Consider the following 19691-nt stretch of genomic DNA (forward strand, 5'->3'; position numbering starts at 1 on the left):
TCCCAAGTTTTACTATAACCCAGTGCTTGCTATACTGCTGTATGTTCTGGAGGCTATTGAGATATGAAGCGCTCTTGGCATGTTATTCTAAGAGGCATATCTTGTACACAGAAAATAATCTGATTCTGAAGTTAACACTTAGCTTGCTACTTTTCCTTCCAGATGCTATCAAGTATAACTGTGACATTTTATTTGGTCATTGGCTTAATGCAAGTTATTTGGGCCATTGACAGGTAAATAAAATCCTGCTGTTTACTCATGACTTGCCAACACTGTTAGGATAGGAAGATGTATGTCTAAACATATTAAAACACAGATTCATAAGGCAGATGCAGTATGACCAGTATGACCTAAAAAGTCAAAGTGTATATATTTAAAATGTATATATATATATCTTAGAGCAGTCATTTCTCTAGATGAAGAACTGAGACATATTGCACTGGAAAGGATTGTTTCAAGGGGTAAGTGTGGACATCCACTTCCATGCTGCTCTGATGACTCTCTGAGAAGCTGCTTTGCTTCTAAAACTTCAGTCATGAACTTCCCTCAAAAGGGAAAGTTGCTTTCACCAAACAGCTCCAGCCATGCTAAAGCTATCAGCTTTTGATTTTCTTTTTCATATTCCATTACAACTCTGCTAAAACATTTGTCATAGAGTAAAACTGAGAGTCCAAACAGCAAAGTTTCTTTAAAATCCCAAATACTGTTTTTTTCTGAATGTCGGTCTTGCATCACTTAACACTCAGAAACACTTTGACCCAAAGCGTGAACAAAGCTATCAAAAATAGGGAGGATTCAGCCAAGATCTTTATTTTTCAGGACTATACACATCTTTTTTTCTGATTAAAAGTTGCAGCAAAACAAATTTTTTGAGAGAAGAATACAAACTTTGACTCTTTCCATTTACATTTGTCTCAGGTGTTACCTTTTCTAAATGAAAAATAGTTTATTTAAAATTATAACTTTCCCTTTTATATGAAGAGATAATATATATTTTCCAAAACACAATTTCCTTACACTCTACTAAACACAGACGGGGATGGCTAGAGGCAACAAATCTTTAGGTTCTCCACTGATGCATAAACTAAACAAAAAAGACAACCTTACTTGTTTCAGAAAGCTTTATTAGAATAGGAATCTTTGAAGACAAACACAAAAGATTCTAATATGTTTAGATTTTATAATGTAAACAACTAATTTAATGCATCACTAACAATATACAATACTCGCCATCTTGCAACATGAATGCAAGGAAGAAACTGATGTAATCTGTGAGATATTTCAAAATAATTAATTTGAGAATAAAAAAGAACTTTTATTGTGCAAACTCTCCTTGTTTGCCTTTTTTAAAAGGATCAGAAAACTGCAGCACTTGAACCTTTGTTAAATGAAGGTAACAAGCAATCTTTTGAACTGGCCTCTAAATTAAGAACATGTAATTGCCTGAGAAAGGGTATTTGATCAAAAGGGTTTTAAGTGTTACTTATCAGAAGAGTTCCAAAAAACTCAAGATCCAGTTTATTTAAATGAGGGCCAAGAAACTTTCAAATTATCTTAAAGTAGTTTGACATGTCTAAATTGTGTCTTTGCCAGCATGTCAGACTTCCTCACTAGTATTTTCATCCTGTAAGGGCAAATGGGATTTTAAGCACTTCTGGATCAAGCCAATGTTTGATGCCTCCTTTTAATTTCCTCAACTCCCTCTCAAACCCACATCTTCTTACTCAATTATTTTGCAGCTTATAAAATTGTGGCAAACATTCCTTTGCCCTTTTTTTTTTCCTATTATTTTTCTCACAAGCATGGACAGACGTATGATGACTGAAAAAAAAAGTTCTATACACTGAACCTTTACTTTTTATTTAATTTGGAAGAATGATGCTGTTTTGTGGCATTCCAAAATCAAGCCCCAGGATCTGCAGTATTATCTGCACTGATGAACTGAGGCACCCTGGGAAGCCCCACTCACAGGCACAAAGGTTCATGTACGCCCAGCTCCCCACTAAATGACTGATAGTGTATTATTATACCACCTCACATGAATGACAATGGAATATTGAATCAAACACAACAACATAAAAATCTCCTCAATTCATAATTTCATTCAGCAGGCTGTGCTAGAAGAACTACCCCAATTATTCAAAACAATGTTGAAGCAGGAAACATTTAGGAGGGAATATGAAATACGACTGACTTGCTGAACAGCTCAATGTTTTGAAGAAATGTCTAAACAGGCGTTCTGTGGCCTTACAAACTATCTAAAATCTTTCCATTACTGGGATAAGCCTTGTAACCAGTATCAGCCAAAGGTGTTATTTTTATCTAAGTGGCTGAGACATGGTGGGTACAGGGACTGCTCAGAGCTCCACTGCTATCAGCATAAAAGACTTGAGGCTTTGGCACTTGCCTTACTTTATCTACAGCCAATACAAGAGATTCAGCAACAGCAGCTGCCAAAATGTCCTTTATGAATCAATGCCATGCAACCAAGTTTTAAATATCCTGAAACAAATGTAAAGCTCTTTTCCAGACAGCTGAAGAGCTGAATGCTGAGGAAAGAAAGATCTTGTTTTGTCTGCAGATTATGCTTAGAAGAAATACACAAGAGAGGAAGACAAAGACTTTCCAGGTACTCCTGGGGAGCACAGTGACTTCATCTGAACATGTCCTACCACCTTAAACTGCCTTTGTAGCCTGACCTGGCAGTCTCAGCTCTGGGCCCATGTGGCAACTTCCACCCAGAGGAGCACATGGCTGGAGGTTTGAACAATGCCGCCACCAGCTGGATACCTACCCGAGGCAGGGATGGGGCTGGCTGGGGAGCAGAGCAAGCATATTCCTCCAGGAAACATTGGAAATTCATCAAAAGGAGAAGTTTTGCTTTGGCCAAATCTGCTCCCAGACTCAGGATGGATATTCTGCATTGTGAACTGGAAATACCTTCAGAAATTAAAAGTTATCTTCTACAGTTTCTTTAGCTTTGACCACTTGTGGTGAAAACTGAAGGGGAAAAACAATTGACCATCAAGTCCAGTATTAACTTGATGGTCAATACTAGACTGTGAAAAATCATAGCTTAAGTCTCTTTTACTCCCAGGAGGATAAGAATTCTTCTTTTCATTATTCAGATCAAAGGGGTTAATTTCAAATAGGAATTCCACCAAACTTTTCTGCTCATGCAGCTCTATTGAGCAAACTGTTCATTGAGTGGAAAACAGGACTGTTCTGTGGTTACCACTTTGTGCTCCTGGGACTGCCCAGATGTGACTCTCTGTTGCATAAGAAGGGTTCCTAAAAAGGGTTCATGGTCCTGTGGGGACAAGCACAGAACAAAACTTGCATCTTCTGCATCTTGCGTGAGAGTGTGAACCCCTGAGCTTACTGGTAAAATAGTTCATCATCTTTCCCACCAGTTTTGTAAATCTTAGCCATTTTCTTAGTTTCACTACAAATGCCCAAGTACAAAATTAATTATTTTTTTTGGCTAGAAGCATTTCTTCTTTATTTTGGACCAATTTGAACCGGTGGGGTTTTTTTGAGGGGATAAAGGATGAGAGAGGAGATTTTGGACTGTAAAATCAATTATTTGTACAGCCGTAAGGATCTGTGGAAAACTAGGTCTCACATTCTCTCTCATGATGGGAAAGAGAAAGAATGACTATGAAGAAATATTGATAAAATTTAAAGTTTAACTTAAGAGTTCACTGCTTTGGTTTTGCTTGATACCTCCATTCTAGTGTTTATTATCTCAAGTCCTGGATCCTTGAGAGAGAGAATTACTTGGAAGCACTCTTACATTTAGCATATGTGAAGGATCTTGCTGGAATGAAGCATTAGCATTGGAACAAAGGCAGTCTGTAAGGGCTACCAAATGGAGGGCACAAGTACACACAGAGCGTCTGGGGACACAGAAACTCTTGTAGCAAGAAAGGACATTGAACATTTGATGCTTTGAAGAGAAGGTTGGTTGGTGACTCCTTCCTGTCTCAAACAGTGGGATATTCTGTCTCCATGATCCTAGAAACCCAGTGTGACTACAAAAAACCTGTACAGGTAATGACTTTGGAAGCAGACAGAGGGACTTGGATTTTATGTTAAATGAGCTATAGGAAAGAGTATAAACACTTTTCCCTTGAGATGTCTGACACTTTCCATCAGGGCATCAATGACAAGCATGTAAAAAAGAGAAGTCATTTTCTCAGGTAAACCATTAGTCATCAAGCCAGGGTAAGTCTTCAGCTCTCTCTTGATGGGGTATTTTAAAAAACCTCCAAGGAAGAAAGCACAGATGTCTTGGAACTGAGTTTAATCATAGTGCTCCTCAACATTGCTCCACAACTTTCTCGTGCTTGTGCTTCCAAAATTACCTGTTACTAATTACTAATTACTTATGAGTCCTGACCTCATTTATTTCCCCTTAAGTCTATTGTCAGAGCATTTATTACGAGATTCTGGCTTCTTGAAATGAATCCTTGAAATGAAGGGATGTAGGATGTCAAATTTAGTTTCTGCTTGCATTGTGTAGACCAAGGGGTTGTGTGACAATTGTGCAAACTAAATAGAATGAAATTTCATTTGTGCTAGATGCATGCATAATGCCAGCCGTGGGATATTATTTCAAGAGAAGTGGAAAAATTAGGTGGCAAACAGAATTTTGGCAAAAGCACCGTTCTTCAGATGCCACATGTGCAAATCATTATTTTGTCTTGTAGAATGGTTAAGGAAATGTAACTTGAAATGCCAATTATATAATTAGGGTGTTAAGCAACTTCACCAAATGACAAGTGATTAAACACAAATCACCAAACAGGCATAGCATTACTTTGAGTAGTGTGTGGAAAATGCCACAGAACAACTCCAGCTAGCACTGGGTGGGCAACAAAGTTCAGAGTATATATAGCTAATGTCTTTCTTTGTCTAAAATAGAGGTGCCTACAAAAGCTGGACTTAGACTGAGTGTTAGTTTTAATTCATAGCTTTGAAATGTTTTACCAGTCCTAGAAATTAAAATGGACAAAACTATTAAAATTAAAATTCTGCCTGTCAGGGGTTTAAATGAATAAACCTAGATCTTTGTCAATCCCAACTGCAAGACAAGCTACTTGGGGGTGGGTCTCCTTCCACTTGATTTTTGCCTCTATCTCTGTCACTATCTTTCGTCCAGTAGGTGTATGCCTATCCATTTTTAGCTGTTGAGTAGGAGAAGAACCTACCTCTGTTGTCTTCCCCGTGTTTTTCCCTGACAGGGAAAAATCTGTTAGATTTCTTGATAATACAAGTGGGCTGAATCTCCTGCTGAAGCGTGACAAGGCAGTAAACTGACATTTTTAGCTTTTCCAAACTTCTCCAATACCTTTCCCTTTTAAGCTTCTTCCCTTTCCTAACAGACACAGCAGCAAGAAAATGCAAGATTTTTACATTCCACCATTGTCCAACTGAGCCTAAAGTAACAGCAAAACAACCAAAGCAGAAACAGATTGCAAACTTAGGATAGCAAACAGCTGGCCTGTGGTCCATGGAAGGTTGGCTCATTGTATGTTGCTAATGCCTTTCTTGCCACTTCCACATGTTATCCTGCACTGAAAGCTTGCTAAGTATTTCAATGCAAGTAACTACTAAGGGTGCTGTTCCAAAACAGCTAAATTTCTGCAGGTCAGGGTTGCTACAGCCCTGCTCTTCCTCCCTCCATGTGCCATTCCTGATCTCCTGTTTTTGTCAGACCATGCTACTACACAGTGAACAGCTTTAAGGGTACTAAAGACAAACATTTCTACAAGAAATTAACTTCTCTGTACAGTTAATTTTTGCCTCATCCCCTTTAAACACCATTTTACAAGGTGGGTAAGCTGAGCCAACAGCTTGCTGCTGTGGAAAGGATGGCTCCCTCTCCTCTTCAGTGGGCACTCCTGATGTCTCCCTTGTTTCAGGCATTCATCTAAGGCCCAGTGGATCAGTTCAACTCAATGAGCTTGTTTACACCCAGCTCAGCAGTTTAGGAAGCAGCCAGGACTGGAGATGATGTAAATGGGAAAGAACAACCAAAGCAGAGTGTCTCACCTTGAAGATACTCAAAAGCTGCCTCGACTTGGCCTGGGCAGCCTGTTCTAGGTGGCCTTGCTTGAGCAGGGGCCTTGGACCAGGTGATTTCCAGAGGTCCCTTCCCACCTCAACCATTGTGTGATCCTGTGAACCTCACCCCTATTGTGAAACCTCACCAATAGCAGTCAGGAGGATATTCCACCTTTTTTTTTCTCTTTTCCCAACAGATGAAGACAGTCCCAAAAATATACATGGTCTTTGTTTGTCATTAGTTATGAGTTACATGCCAAGCATGTAAGATAGGCAGAGACTGCAACAGAAGCATTTCATACCCTGCTGACATTGCTGTGTAAACAAACATGAATACACAGAGCACTGAAAAATCCTATTATGCATCTTCAGCAAGAAGCAGTCACATTGGGAATCTGCTCAGGAAGCCCTGAATGAGAGGAATGAAAGAGTCTGGCAAGGAGATAGGCTTGCCTTGGTTTGCATTTTTTTCCCATTCAGCAGTTAATTAGTAACCCACTTTTTGAAAATTAAAGATTACACTTCCTGAACAAATACAAGCATTTGATCTTGGGCTCATCAAGGAAAACTTTAGCAGCTGCCAGGGAAAAGCAAATGTTCTGTCACGTACATCCAGACTGACATAATGCGAAACAGAAGATGAAGAATACGGAGAGAATGTACCAGCACTTCCACACACAGTCGTGGGGAGCACAACAGATGAGGAAAAATATCAAATAGCAGACAACAACCCAGTGAGCCTAACTAAAACCTGATGTGATGACTCCTTACTGCAGCATCAACCTAACAGACAGAACAGAAGAAAAGCAAAACGTGGTGCGATATATCAAAAATAGGTTAAATTTCTTTCCTACATGAACTGGCTTTGTTGGAGCATTGGGCACTCAGATGTCATGCTGACATCCCCCCCCAAAGGAGAAGGAGACCTAGTTGTGTAAGGTGTTTTCTTAAGATCAGGTAGAAGTCCTGATGCTGAAGGGGCTGTAATGGAATTGCTGAACTTTGGGAAAACTGCTAGAAAATTTTTATTTATTAAAATTGAAGTTGTATCATTTTATTGAAGAAGCCACCCTGAAGAAATTATAAATGCATTTACAATAAGTAAAGTAGAAATAAGCTGATAAATGAAGCATATAACGTCACCTAAGGGAAAAAAAAAGACAAAAAAAGGATACATACATTTTTAGAAGAAAACCTTGACATTTTTTCATTTTGACCATGTCCAGGACATAAAAAAACCCACTGTGAAGTAAATCTCAACATCTAGAAAATACTAACTTGTCATTACAAAAAAAAAAAAAAAAAAAAAAAAAAATTAAATTGGTAATTAATGAAGTGTCATCTGGTTTTCTGACCTGGAAAGGTATTTTAACAAAAAGCACAACCTGATTTATCTTTTCTGGTTACAGCCCTGGACAAGTTCTTACCCTTCACATACTCCGTGACTACACCTTTAGTTATTTTGGCATTTGTAAATTCTCTAGATGCTGCTTCCTGAGCATGCTCTACAAGCAATTCTGAGATCATAACAGAGATGTGGAGCTTCTTTTCAAAACTTAATGCTCCAAGCACCTTCCCTTGAGCCTGTCAGCCTTCTCTATTGTTCCTTGAGAACTATTTCTGCCCTTCCTGTACTCAAATGCTATCAGGAGCTGCTCACATCTGGGCATTCCCAATCTCTGTTAACCCTGTTGAGAAATGCCTGTTTGCAGGCCAGCAAAGATGGTTTGATACAGAGCACATTTCAGTTTGCTCACCACTGCTGTCTGCCAAACTTTCCATCAGTGATTTCTGAAACTGCTGAGTGTGGCACCTTCCTTTCAGTACATCCTCTCCATGTTGGGCTCTCTGATAAAGTCTATGTTATCAGTAACTCTCCCACTTGTACAATTTCTGCCCCTGCTCATTCTCTTTCTAGCTATTTTTATACTTGAAAATAAAAGTGCTATTAGTGGCAGATTAAATATAACATTGAACATTTGGTATCTTCCTGCAAAATAAAAGTATTCTATTCTGTGCATTGCAAAGTGCAGAAGAGTTCTAAAATTACAATCTAATATACAACATAAATATAATGGATAACATTAAGAAAGCAAGGAATAAAAATATAGGCATAAAATGTTCAATGATATCACTTTAACAGTACAATTAGGTGAAGTAAAAAGCTAAACTCAGTAATAAACAGATCAACAGTATTGCCAGCTCCAAAAAACCAGCATATGGTTAAAATCTCCAAAATCATCAAAAAGTATTAAAGCAATGAGACTTTAAGACAATGGACTGCTCTTTGATCTGCCTCCTGAAATTCAAGTAGAGAGCTGGTCACTCCTCAATGAACATGAAGTTACTTGGAGTTAAAAATTCGCTTGCTCGGGCAGAGTACTCCATGGCAAGCATGCTAAAACTCAAAATGTGCCCAAGCTGTTCTTTCTCATCACTAGCACTGACTTTTAAATGATTTCATTTTAAAATGAATGTTCATACTTTCAATTTGCCTGCTGTTCAGTAAGCCTTATGAATGCACCCAAGATGTTTATTCTTTCACAGCTAAGACAACCCCAGGAGTGTGATACCCTAAAGCACTCAGTCACTCAGAGCAGTAACATCCAGAAAAACAATTATTATAAAGCTACTAAAGATGGTAACATTGCAAGTTTCTAAAATATACATGTAAACATGGAAGCTGAGCTTGACATTGGCTTGTTCAAGGCATAGAAGAAATATGTCACTTCTAAGATTGAGAACATGTCACAGGCTGTCTTGTTTGACATAGGGCATTAAATTTAACCTAGCCACCATTATAGTGAATCCAGTGATATTTTTTGAGTGCATCTATAACAACTTTAAGGTATTGACAAGAGTCCTCCAGGGAAAAAAATCAATCTCCATGTCCTACAATTACTAGCATTACAGCTTCTAAATTGCAGTTCTGAGTGTGCTTGCACTCAAGAATTCAAAGAACTCTTCATGTGTCACAGTTCACTAAAACTGGAAGATATTTATTTGTAGCCATGACAAGAAATTCAGGTTTCAGTACTTTGAGATGCAGCAGTGCAGATGCCTTTTTTTTGGTGGGCTTTTTAATCACCCCTTCTGCTTAGCTCTACTTTCCCTCTTTATTACTCTTCTGTGGCCTTCAGACATTCACTGCCCCATTTCCCTGCCTTTCCTTAGTTTTCTGCTTCGTTCCAACTATTTTTGATTATATAGCCTCCTATGTATGAATTTTTCCCTTTTCTCTCTCCTACTTTTCATATCTTGAATTTTCTCAGTGACACAAATAAAAAACTATCTGGACTTCCTTTCTGTTACTTTGACTTTCAATTCATTCCCCAGCTTTACAATATATGCCTGAAGTCCATCACAAGCCCTGAGAATAGGTTGTCACCAGTCCCACAGCAATGTAAAAAATGCTAGGCTTTACTACCATTAAGGAAAAACTCAGCATTAATTGAAAAAATCAATAGAAAGTGGTGGCCATTTTAACTAATAGCCACTTGTATCTAAATTTTACTGGGAAAAAAAACCTCCAAAGAATAGTTGCTGTTAAGGAAAGAGAATTTTAGAGTTATAGTCAGGTAACGGGAAACAGAAAAATAGAAAGAAATCATTCAGGGAAAAAAAAATATGAACTCCATTAATTTTATAAAAGAGATTGGCATACCTGAATACAAAACCTAGAAAAACATGTGGCAGGATAGACTGCAGTGGTGCTTTAGGAATGTTTCCCACTTTTTCTTTTTGTCAAAAGAAAAATGAAAGATCAGCAATTGCTTCCACAATACTGCTTCATGACCAGATGAGATATGCCTTGTCAATCAGACATTCGAAATACACAAATTAGTGTACCAGTATGATATGTTTATATTAATCTGAAATTGCTCAGATGAAGTATGTGAGGAAAATATTTGAACTCATTAAAATCACAAGCTAGACCAATCTAAAGAATGAAAACTCCCTACAGAGTACAGGAAAAGAGCAAGAGACTTGAAAAACTGCAGTGTCAAGTCTTGACATATTTGAAACAGCCAGATAATGTGCTTATGTAGGATTGTAACCACTTTGGTATCTGCTGGGTAACAAATCTCCCACTGGATATGAGTAGGGAGACCCATTACAAAAGACAAGTCCAATCTAAAACATATTCTATAGTGCTGGAGATGCCACTGGCAACATAGCTTTTTTTTTTTCCCTGTTCATTTCTATTTTTTTATCAGATGCCACGTACCACAGTATTGTGGTTCTCCTGCCACAATATAGTCACAATTGTGCATATAGCTTTTTTGTTAGATACTCTCATACATCACTTTTCACTCCTTTTCCACCAAAATATTCCAGAGTCTCATTCTTAAAGTGTTCCATAAAAAACCTCTAGAAATTATAGAATCAATATTTTAAAATGAATGTGAGAAAAATTATCTCCATAAGCACAGAAGTCCACAGTTCCTGATGTCAAACTATGCCAGGCCTCACTACTGAGGCAGAAATCACCATCCCTCCACTGAAATCACAGGCTTCCAAGTGATCACCCCATCCTAATATCCATAAAATACTACAGACATGATTTTAATGTAACAGATTACAAAAGTTAAAGAAGAATTTCTAAAATTCAAGGTTTATAGCACACAGTTATATTGCACTTATTTAATCTGACACTTCAAAATGAAGTTCAGTTTGACAAAGGTGCAGCATTTCTGTCTCCTATTTTTAAAAGAATAATAACCATCAAATCAACCTACTGTGAGTAAAATTGCAGGAAACAAGGAAAAACATGCCAAGTACATAGGAACAACAGAGAAAAGGGAAATTTTCTTTTAGTTAGTCCATTAATAGCCCTAATTTTGCCACTAACTTATTAATTCCAGTGCCTTGACTTGCTAATGATTAATTTTCCTCTTTTTTGTCAGGTGATGGAAAATGATTCTTTAATCTAGTCCTGCCACCCCCTTATCAAACACAACCAATCAACAGCACCCCTCTTCCACAGAAAATGAAATTCCTTTGACACTTTGGAAAGATCTGAGCAGAAATTTGTGCATCCTGTCCAGTGAGTGAATTTATTTTGTGAGACACTGGTTGGCATTTGGCTTTCAGATTATTGTTTTCTTTTTGCTCTTGGCTGAGATGAAATCTTTGCACAAGTGATGTGGGTTCAGTAACACAACAACCACCCCATCCTGCAATAACAAAACATTTATCTTTCCATTTTAAGAACCCTGTGGAAAATTACGTAACTAAAACCAATTATGAACAGTTTTTCATTGAAAATTGAAACAAGATGAGGAAATTCTAACTACATAATGGCCCAAAGTAAATTTAATTCTACCTATTTATGAATGTGCTATGATCCAATCTTTATCTGTGATTTTAAGCAATTTTTTTTCTTCTCAGAAGAATATCCAGTTTGGAGCACGGAATGGGTACATTTGGGATGGAACTAATGCTGCACATAATCTGCAATTTCCTAATTTCTGGGTGCTTCACTTTCCAGGCTCAATACAACATTTTCATTTAGAGGTCTTAAATACATAATTATTCAGATGGCTTAAATGTGCTTTTTGCTTACAGAGTCTTTTTTCTGTTTACATATCATACTCTAGCCTAAATAAATGCTAAGACAAAGGCCAAGCTGGCTGGTAGCCCAGAATGCAGTTGTTACCAAACTGACAGGGACCACCTTAAATTCATTGAAATGTCTAAATATCGTCCTTGTGTTATAATGATATTTTAAAAGCCTATCCTTACTGAAAGAAAAATGGAGCAGCTTTAGAGCAGCACAAACAAGTTGCTGGATGAAATGAGAACTGAATGTCAAAGTATGGTCTGACTTACCACAGCTCTCCATTACTGTAAAACACCAAACACTTAAGGGCAGGAAATATCCTCATGTTACCATGTAAATAACTAATGGGCTTAGTTTATGCTAACAACTAATTTAGGAACTTTCCATAAAATCCTACCAAAAAAAAACATGGCTAAGGGTGTCCAAAACTTTTCCCCAAAAGTAACTAATTCTTCTAATTCTTAAAGCAGCTTTCCTTTTTTTTCTTAGAGAATCTTGCATAGAGTTTGATGAAATGCACAGCAAATGTGAACACAGTACCATTTAAAGATAATTTGCAAAGGCAAGTAAACATGGTAATTTTCCTGATCTACTGAAGATATGAAAGGTGCAAGGTTTGGTTTAATGTTTTCTTCTGCTTGTTTCCTTTTTGCTTTTAATACTTTCATAGTATCAAAGTCTTGTCTTGCTTTTATACGTATGAGTGTTGGAGGATAAGACTCTAAGAATGACAAGAAGAATGGAAGTCCCCCTCAGTTCCCATCTGAAGCAACAGAGTGATAAATGATTAGCATTAAGCCTTTTTTTTTTCCTTCAGGCTTTTTGCCAGAAGCTTGAATTAAATGTTTTAGCAACAGCCAAACAAAATGGAAGTTTTACACAGTCTGATTAAAAATGCCTTTCCCCTCTCAAATGCCAGTTTCTTGTGACAGATGATGGCTAGAGATGACGGCTTCATCTCTCTGCTTTTCCAACTACTCATGATCTTCTAACAAAATAGGATAGACAAGACCTGATACACACATAAAAGCAAATAAATACTTTGCAGAAACCTTACATCTGACTTTAAAACCAAAGCAAGCCCTTCAGGATTTCCTAATATATATTAAAATATGTAAAAAGGTAATATAGGTTTGTCTCCTTTTCATTTCGCTCTTTAGATCTAATCAGGATATTAGTAGGGCAAGAGAGGCAAATCCTTGTGACAAGAACATGCTATATGACAAGCACAAGATATCTCAAATTTTAAATTTATTAACGCTGACAATGTGACCTTACCAGATATTCATAAAATTACAAGAGTGGGGGGTGAAGGTATGATACCTGGTCATGGCTGGCTTCAATGGAGCTCCCGATACCTTGGAAAGTCATCTGCACAGGAGACAGTGTCAAACAGGTCAAACACTCTTTGCCATTTTGTCTATCACTGTAGTGTACCTATAACAGAATAACATACGTAATCTGCTAAACACCAGGTTTGCACAAGGGAGTCATGCTAAAATACTGTCCCTTTTCAACAAGCTTGCAAGAAGAATTCCAGACATTTACATTGAATTCATCTTTAATATCAAAAAAGGAGTGTGTAAAATAGTCTAGATAGTCACATGTTGAACTGGGGCCCAATTTTTCATGATATGCCTGTTGCATAATTTTTGAATTGCTGAGTTCTTCAGATTCTGACATCTTTCAGACTGAATTCAAGATGTTATATCTATATAAGAATCTAGCTTCAAGTTAAAGTTTCCAGCCTACATGTCACTCTTAACAGCATATTGTAGCTTAGTTAGAAAACACCCAAGTAAATCATTACAACCTCAAAAACTTGCCAATAATAACTTAAATTTTTTTATTTTAATTTCATTTCTAGCAAAATCCGCTAACACTTTTGACATTACTATTATGATATATATATATATCAGTTAAATCAAAATGACAGATAAAATGGAGAAATCACATTCTTCTTGAGGTGTCAGGCTATCCTTTTTTAAATGTAACTCATTCCCTGTGAGCATCAAGATGTGCATGTTGAACCTGAACTTGTATGAAATACAGAGAAAGACAGTGCTTCTGAACTATTCTCTTTGTCTTCAGGTTCCCTTCAGATAGTTTTTAAATAAAGAAAGGATGGATTTTAACAGGGTGAAACAAAATGAAATTAAATGTTGCTAGCATTTCATTATTAAGAACAGGTTGCCACTCATGCTGAACTGTTGAAATATTACAGTTCTCTGCATAGCTTCTGACTTCTGGACAGGCAGATCAAGCACTTTGTTCTACAGGAGAGGTGGAATTTAGTTTATGGTGGTAATTTACATTGACTATGTGACCCCTGTCAGAACTGGAAAGAGAGATCAGCTCTGCTGGAGACAGACCTTTTATGTTAGTATCTATTTACAGCTGTATAGCTCTCAGGAAAAAGGTACGTGGTAAAGCCTCATCCTGACTTTTAGGCTACAAAACAAATCTTGCTATTTCTGAAGACAGCTAGGAACTACATTGGGTTTATTCCTGTGGAAACAATTTAGTGACAATAGGACAGCTGTAAACCATGTATTAAATCCATTGTGCCTAACTCTGCCACAGGTGCAAATTGGGAATACTCCAACTGAAGTAAAACCAGTGCAAAACTGGTTGAGTAAGAGGAAAACCAAGTTGGTGCTATGTTTCAGAATTACTTTACTGACAACTCACCAAAACAGTTTTGCCATGGTTAAAAGTAAGGTACCAAATGTGAAAGTCTTGTAGCATGTATAGAAATACTGATTTCATTCAGTCCTTCTTAAAGCTTTCTGGATTATTCCCGTCTCTCTTCCTCTCAACCCCCACATTATGTGCCTACTAAATTGCTTGTGGCTCTCTGCCAGAAAAGCCATACTACTTACTTAGAAACCACAAGAGGCCCCTTCACATATACAATGGTTTAACTTTGATTAATTGAAAGAGGTACGAAGGTATGAAATTTGGCTGACAAATATAAACTGGAGTCCTTTAAATGTCAGGGACTACTGTTATGACAAAGGCTTATCAAGCTCCCACATCTAGCTGCAAAGTAGATTTTCTGCTGAGTTTGTGTCGTGGGAATGCGAGGTGAGAAATGGGGGAGCGAAGATCAAGAGGACGGTTCTGTGCTGCGAACAGGACATCACAAAAGGGACAAAATCTGGTGACCAAGAAAAGCTCATATGTAGAAATGGGGAAATGGCACTTTCTGAACTGTGCAGCATGTTTGTCAGTTAAGTTGTTTTCAGCATAATATGAGTATAAAATTCACTATTGTCCACTGGAATAAAGAATGACTGACAAGCTGAAAGAACAGGAGATAGCCAGAGGAAAAAACTATTAGTGTTTCATGACACTACTATCTGCAATAGCAAGTTTGACTCACATCCCCTTTAGAATCCCACATGAAATTGGAATAAATTCAGAATTTTGGTATCTCTATAGGCTTAACTTTCAGGAATTTCATTATGTACTTTTGGCCTCATGTCAATGTATCAAGGCCATTATTTTGTAATTTCTCAGTTTTCTAATTATGCCTTTCTCTGTTGAAGATCTTCAGCTGAACCAAAATAAGCACTTTCTATGTGAATGATATGAATAGTGATATAAAACACAAAAGACTGGACTTTAAATAGGAACAAATAAGACCTTGTCCTTTCATCAAATCTCTCTAGTCTACAGATTTGTGCAGTCAGAAGAGACATTCAGACTTCTACATTTGGCATGCCTATGTGCCATTTCCCAGTAATCCTGTTTTGTTATTTATCAGTCCAGTTGCTACATTCTCAAGCTACATTATTCCTTTCCCCTTCAAGTTGGATCTATGAGCCAAAATTTGAGGCTTTTTAATTTACCTATTAGAGCAGAATGTCCAAATAAGGCACTCAGAAAGAAATAATAGTAGTCAAATAATTATCAAATAGCTCAAATAGCAGCAAACACTTCTTGGGTTTTGGCCAGCAGCATGTTGCAAATATTTCAGTTTCTATGTCCATGCTGTTATTACTAAGTGTGGGAAGAATCTGAACCTCTATAAAACTCTTTCAAGTATATCATATCTTTTAAGGCAGAGCACAGAGTCAGTATGTGTGATCAAGGAGTGATGACTGAAGGCTGGCCAAATGCTCTGATGATGATTATGAAGCCATTATTGAGATTCATGATGACAAAAAGAAGGTTTCTAAGTTCCTCTGTGCCTTAAAGAGTCAGGAATGCTTAACTACAGCCCATCTCACCAGACCACTGTTAGGCAGGTAAGGACACTTCATGGACAGACTTTAGATGACTCATCCAAGCTGGACTGGACTGACTGGCAGAGCTGGCACTCTGAGCCATCATAAAGGCCTCTGGCCTAACCACAATTGGTCATTTTCTCTTTCCTTATGTGATGGAGGTAAAAACAAAAGAGTTATGAAAATAATTACTCTCTGTGTCCAGGACCTAATTTCCCGGCTTCACTTTTTATAATTAAGGGACACTCACAGATTAGCTCAGTGCATTTAAGGATTAAACAGCAAGGAACTTTCACTCATTAAAATTCAGAATGTTTTATTTAGATAATACATAAGCAGAGATCTGATGGAAAAGAATTAGAATCTGGTTAGAAAACAATGGCCAGAATATAGATATCTCTAGCAAGAGTTGTGCAAGTTTCTGAGTAAAATGCAAGACTCCAGCCTCAGACTATTATGAGTGATTTACATGTAATTCTCCTCCAAGGTTTGTCCACACAGCACAAAGCAGTGTCAGCACAACAAGATCCTGGCAATAATTCTAAAAGAGACTGCTCATTTATTGGGAAAAGCACACAGCACTGCCAGCTTTTCTCCTGGGTAACTACATACACCTGAGATAAATCATGTATGGCCAGCTCAAGAATCCCAAACACAGCACTCCAGGGCAGGGCAAAAAACCTCGGTGCATAAAACACAAAGGGCATCCTGGACACCAAAATAAAGAAATAAATTCTAGAAGTATATTTTTTCACAATGCCACAGATTTACTCCCACATGTATGTTTTCTTGTTCCAGATTTACATGACATGCAAATGTATATTCATTTTACAGACTGCTGCAGTCAGGAACAAGCAGCATGGTATGAGTATGTATGGATGGGTACCATTCACTGGAATGTGCACACAAAAATTCATGTGAAGGTCTGAAACTTATGCTGTAATTTGGCCCTTGTTTTCAGTATTTTAAATTACTGAAGAGATGCAAATATTCTGATGGGCATTTATAGCTACACATGAAGATATAAGATGAATGTTTACAATGTTACAAATGAATGGGGAATGACATAGCCAGAATTCTTAATTTTATATGTTATTTTATACAGAAGAAAGTAAACCACACTGCATAAAACTGCATAGGAAATTACATTTCAGGGAACTTCTATCATAATGCTGCTTCACAAGCACGAAATTTCCCATTTCTCTCATATTTATAAAAAGATGTCTCTTCAATCTACCTTTATTATAATATAATACTACTCCCTAATTGCAAGTGTTCTCATGGAAACTGCAAAAATATTTCAGGATTTATCTTGCAATAAGCTGCTTTAAAAACTGGATCAATATGCAATTTCAGATAATGGCCATAGTTAAACTGCAGAAATGTTTCTGCAAATACAATGTTCCTAACTTCAAGAACAGCACAGTGTGCTGGCCTTCAGCAAGCACGTCTGAATTTGAACATCTATCCTTTTGCATGGACAATGGCTGTGGTTTACTGAATCACAGCTGAGGAGGGTGAGAGACCTGTTGTACTGCTACTTAATCATTAAGCTTGACTATAATATCCCAAACTGCTCTTAGAAATGAGTTAACTAACAAGAGTCTGAGGGGAGCAAAAATAAAGGCTACCCTTTTCACACACTGCTGCTTAGATGTTCACAGTTTGAAACACAACTTCTGTCAGGACAAACATTTTCTTTCTTAACATTTAATAGTTAAAAAAAATACAAATTACCAAAAGAAAGAAATCATCTGTGACACTGGAGTTCAAGTTTCCAAACTGAGAACTACTCTGAGTCAAAGCATCAGCAGGAGTCTTAGAATGCTAGACAGAAATAAACTAGGTAATAAAATGCCATTATGTTCAGCAATGCACAAATCTTCTGGATTGACAAGCCTGGACTATTTTGTTAGAACAAAGGATGGTATTCCTTTAAATCTACCCCTTAAAGGGAGAGCACCCAATTTGGAACTGAGTTTACAGAATAGTTTCAAAGATTTTACATAGCCTTGGATTTACAACAACCAGAAAACCAGAATAGGTTCAGAAATCAGATGTTAAAATAGTAATTTTGATTTGGAAAGAGTCTCATGAAACAGTTTACTTCCTTTGGCATCCTGGTGAAAATTCTTTTTCATATGGGTCTTTTATCTTCCACGTTATGTTGTTCATCTACAGTTAGTCATGTCAACTATCAAAGAAAAAATGAAACAAACCTGTTTCAGCTCCAAGCCTCTTTCATGCTTATTTATTGGTGAAGAAATTCAGGCACAGATATAAATTTAATATCCTTGCTCATTTCAACCATTTTATCAAAGCCAATTTTTGGAGCTCTCACTGTATAGTACTGTAGTACTTAAAAGCATGAATCCTTGTATCATGTATTATCCATACAGGTTTCCTAACAAATATTACATCAGTTCCTTCAGACACAGAGCAATATGAAAGAGATTCCAAATACCACTTTTCATTCTTACTACCTGTTTAAAAATTCCTTTTTTTTTTTTTTTTTTTTTTTTAGTAAAAACAAAAATAAAAAAGGGGGGGGAAATCCCATCATCTAAACAAATCTTTTTTAAAAAGTTGAATAACAGACACAAAAACCAAGTCCAAGTTGGAAAAAAAATTATCCCAGATGAAATAATAAGACATACACTAAAAAATTAAAAAAAAAAAAAAAAGAAGAAAAGCATTGAATCAAACTGTTTCCTGCAATGCTGGAGTTCCTTGATGTAGTGTGATTACTAAATATAGTATTTTACTAATCTCAGCAGGGCGCTGGCTAACTGCATGCCCGTCAGATGTTTTTAACGGCCACCCCCTGTGGAACAAATCTAAGGAGAGCATGAAAAACACCCACATTTAAAACAGCCCCCTTGCTAGATCATTAAGGAAAGATAAAGGCCTGTACATTGGGATGTGATATATAACACAATCACTGTGCCAAGAAAACATATGTTTGATTAGCGCGCCTCAGGTTCATTAATCGCCGTGTCTGCCTCACAGCAGTGGGTACACTTTCCTTCATAGCTACTGCACCAAAGGGTAAAGACACTTGGTAGCTTAAAGACTGACAGTTCAGCAGTAAATCTTGAGCTATTCCAACATGCCTCTCTCACACAGTTTGAATAGCAGCTGTATCATAGCCTTAAATCTTCATTAAAATACAGTCCTAGGGTTTAGATGGCGAAATAAACCATTACTGCACCATAAATAGGCAACAACAAGCAGACTAAAGGCATTGTCACAGGTTACTGAGGCAGTATTTCACACTCTTGGCTGCAGCAAGGCAGACACTTGACATCTACAAAAACCAGCAAAGTACAAATAAGAGGAGAAAAAAAATATTTGATACGGTTTCCAAAGACAATATATAAAATAGCTGCTAAATGCAAAGCAATTCTGAGCCAAAGAAGATTGCACAGGTTCTTTTGGTGTTTTTTTTTTTTTCTGCTATTTAGATATCCTCTGAATTCAGAGCTTCTGTTTCAGTGACTCATGAGAACTGGAAGGTTGAGCCATATATTATACTCAGTCAAGCAAGGGAGACCCAGCTCTGTCCAGCCTCTGGATGTGATGTTTGGTTTCACAAAAGAGAAAATCAGCTGCCATCATAGCATAGAGGATAATCAGTGCAGTAAGGTGCTTACTGCTCACCTTCCATCTGTTAGATCTTAACCCAGGTATGTATTCATACAGACAGTGTCCTTTTGCAGCACATACAAAGTGAACAACTATGTTTATAATGGCTGGCAAAGGTGAGAGGTGCAAAGAGACCTGTTTGTCTGATAGGAAAGCTGAAATCAGGAGATGGAACTTTCTAT

The 19691-nt window shown here is 37.3% G+C and overlaps 2 protein-coding genes across 5 annotated transcripts in view; both read right to left on the bottom strand.

Moving 5' to 3' along the window:
* RPL7 (ribosomal protein L7) overlaps positions 1-19691 on the bottom strand; it is an 886137-nt gene that overhangs the window by 121207 nt on the left and 745239 nt on the right. The gene's annotated exons all lie outside the window — the stretch shown is intronic.
* STAU2 (staufen double-stranded RNA binding protein 2) overlaps positions 1-19691 on the bottom strand; it is a 171147-nt gene that overhangs the window by 48464 nt on the left and 102992 nt on the right. For 2 of the 4 annotated variants that reach the window (XM_050970276.1, XM_030231959.2), the window contains one exon: positions 12956-13069. The exons of the other annotated variants lie outside the window; for them this stretch is intronic. In XM_050970276.1, the coding sequence (XP_050826233.1) occupies positions 12956-13069 (114 nt within the window). The remainder of the gene's footprint in view (positions 1-12955; positions 13070-19691) is intronic. 4 annotated transcript variants of the gene reach the window in all.

This window comes from Serinus canaria, chromosome 2 (assembly GCF_022539315.1).
Source record: "Serinus canaria isolate serCan28SL12 chromosome 2, serCan2020, whole genome shotgun sequence".
Taxonomy (NCBI): Eukaryota; Metazoa; Chordata; class Aves; order Passeriformes; family Fringillidae; genus Serinus; species Serinus canaria.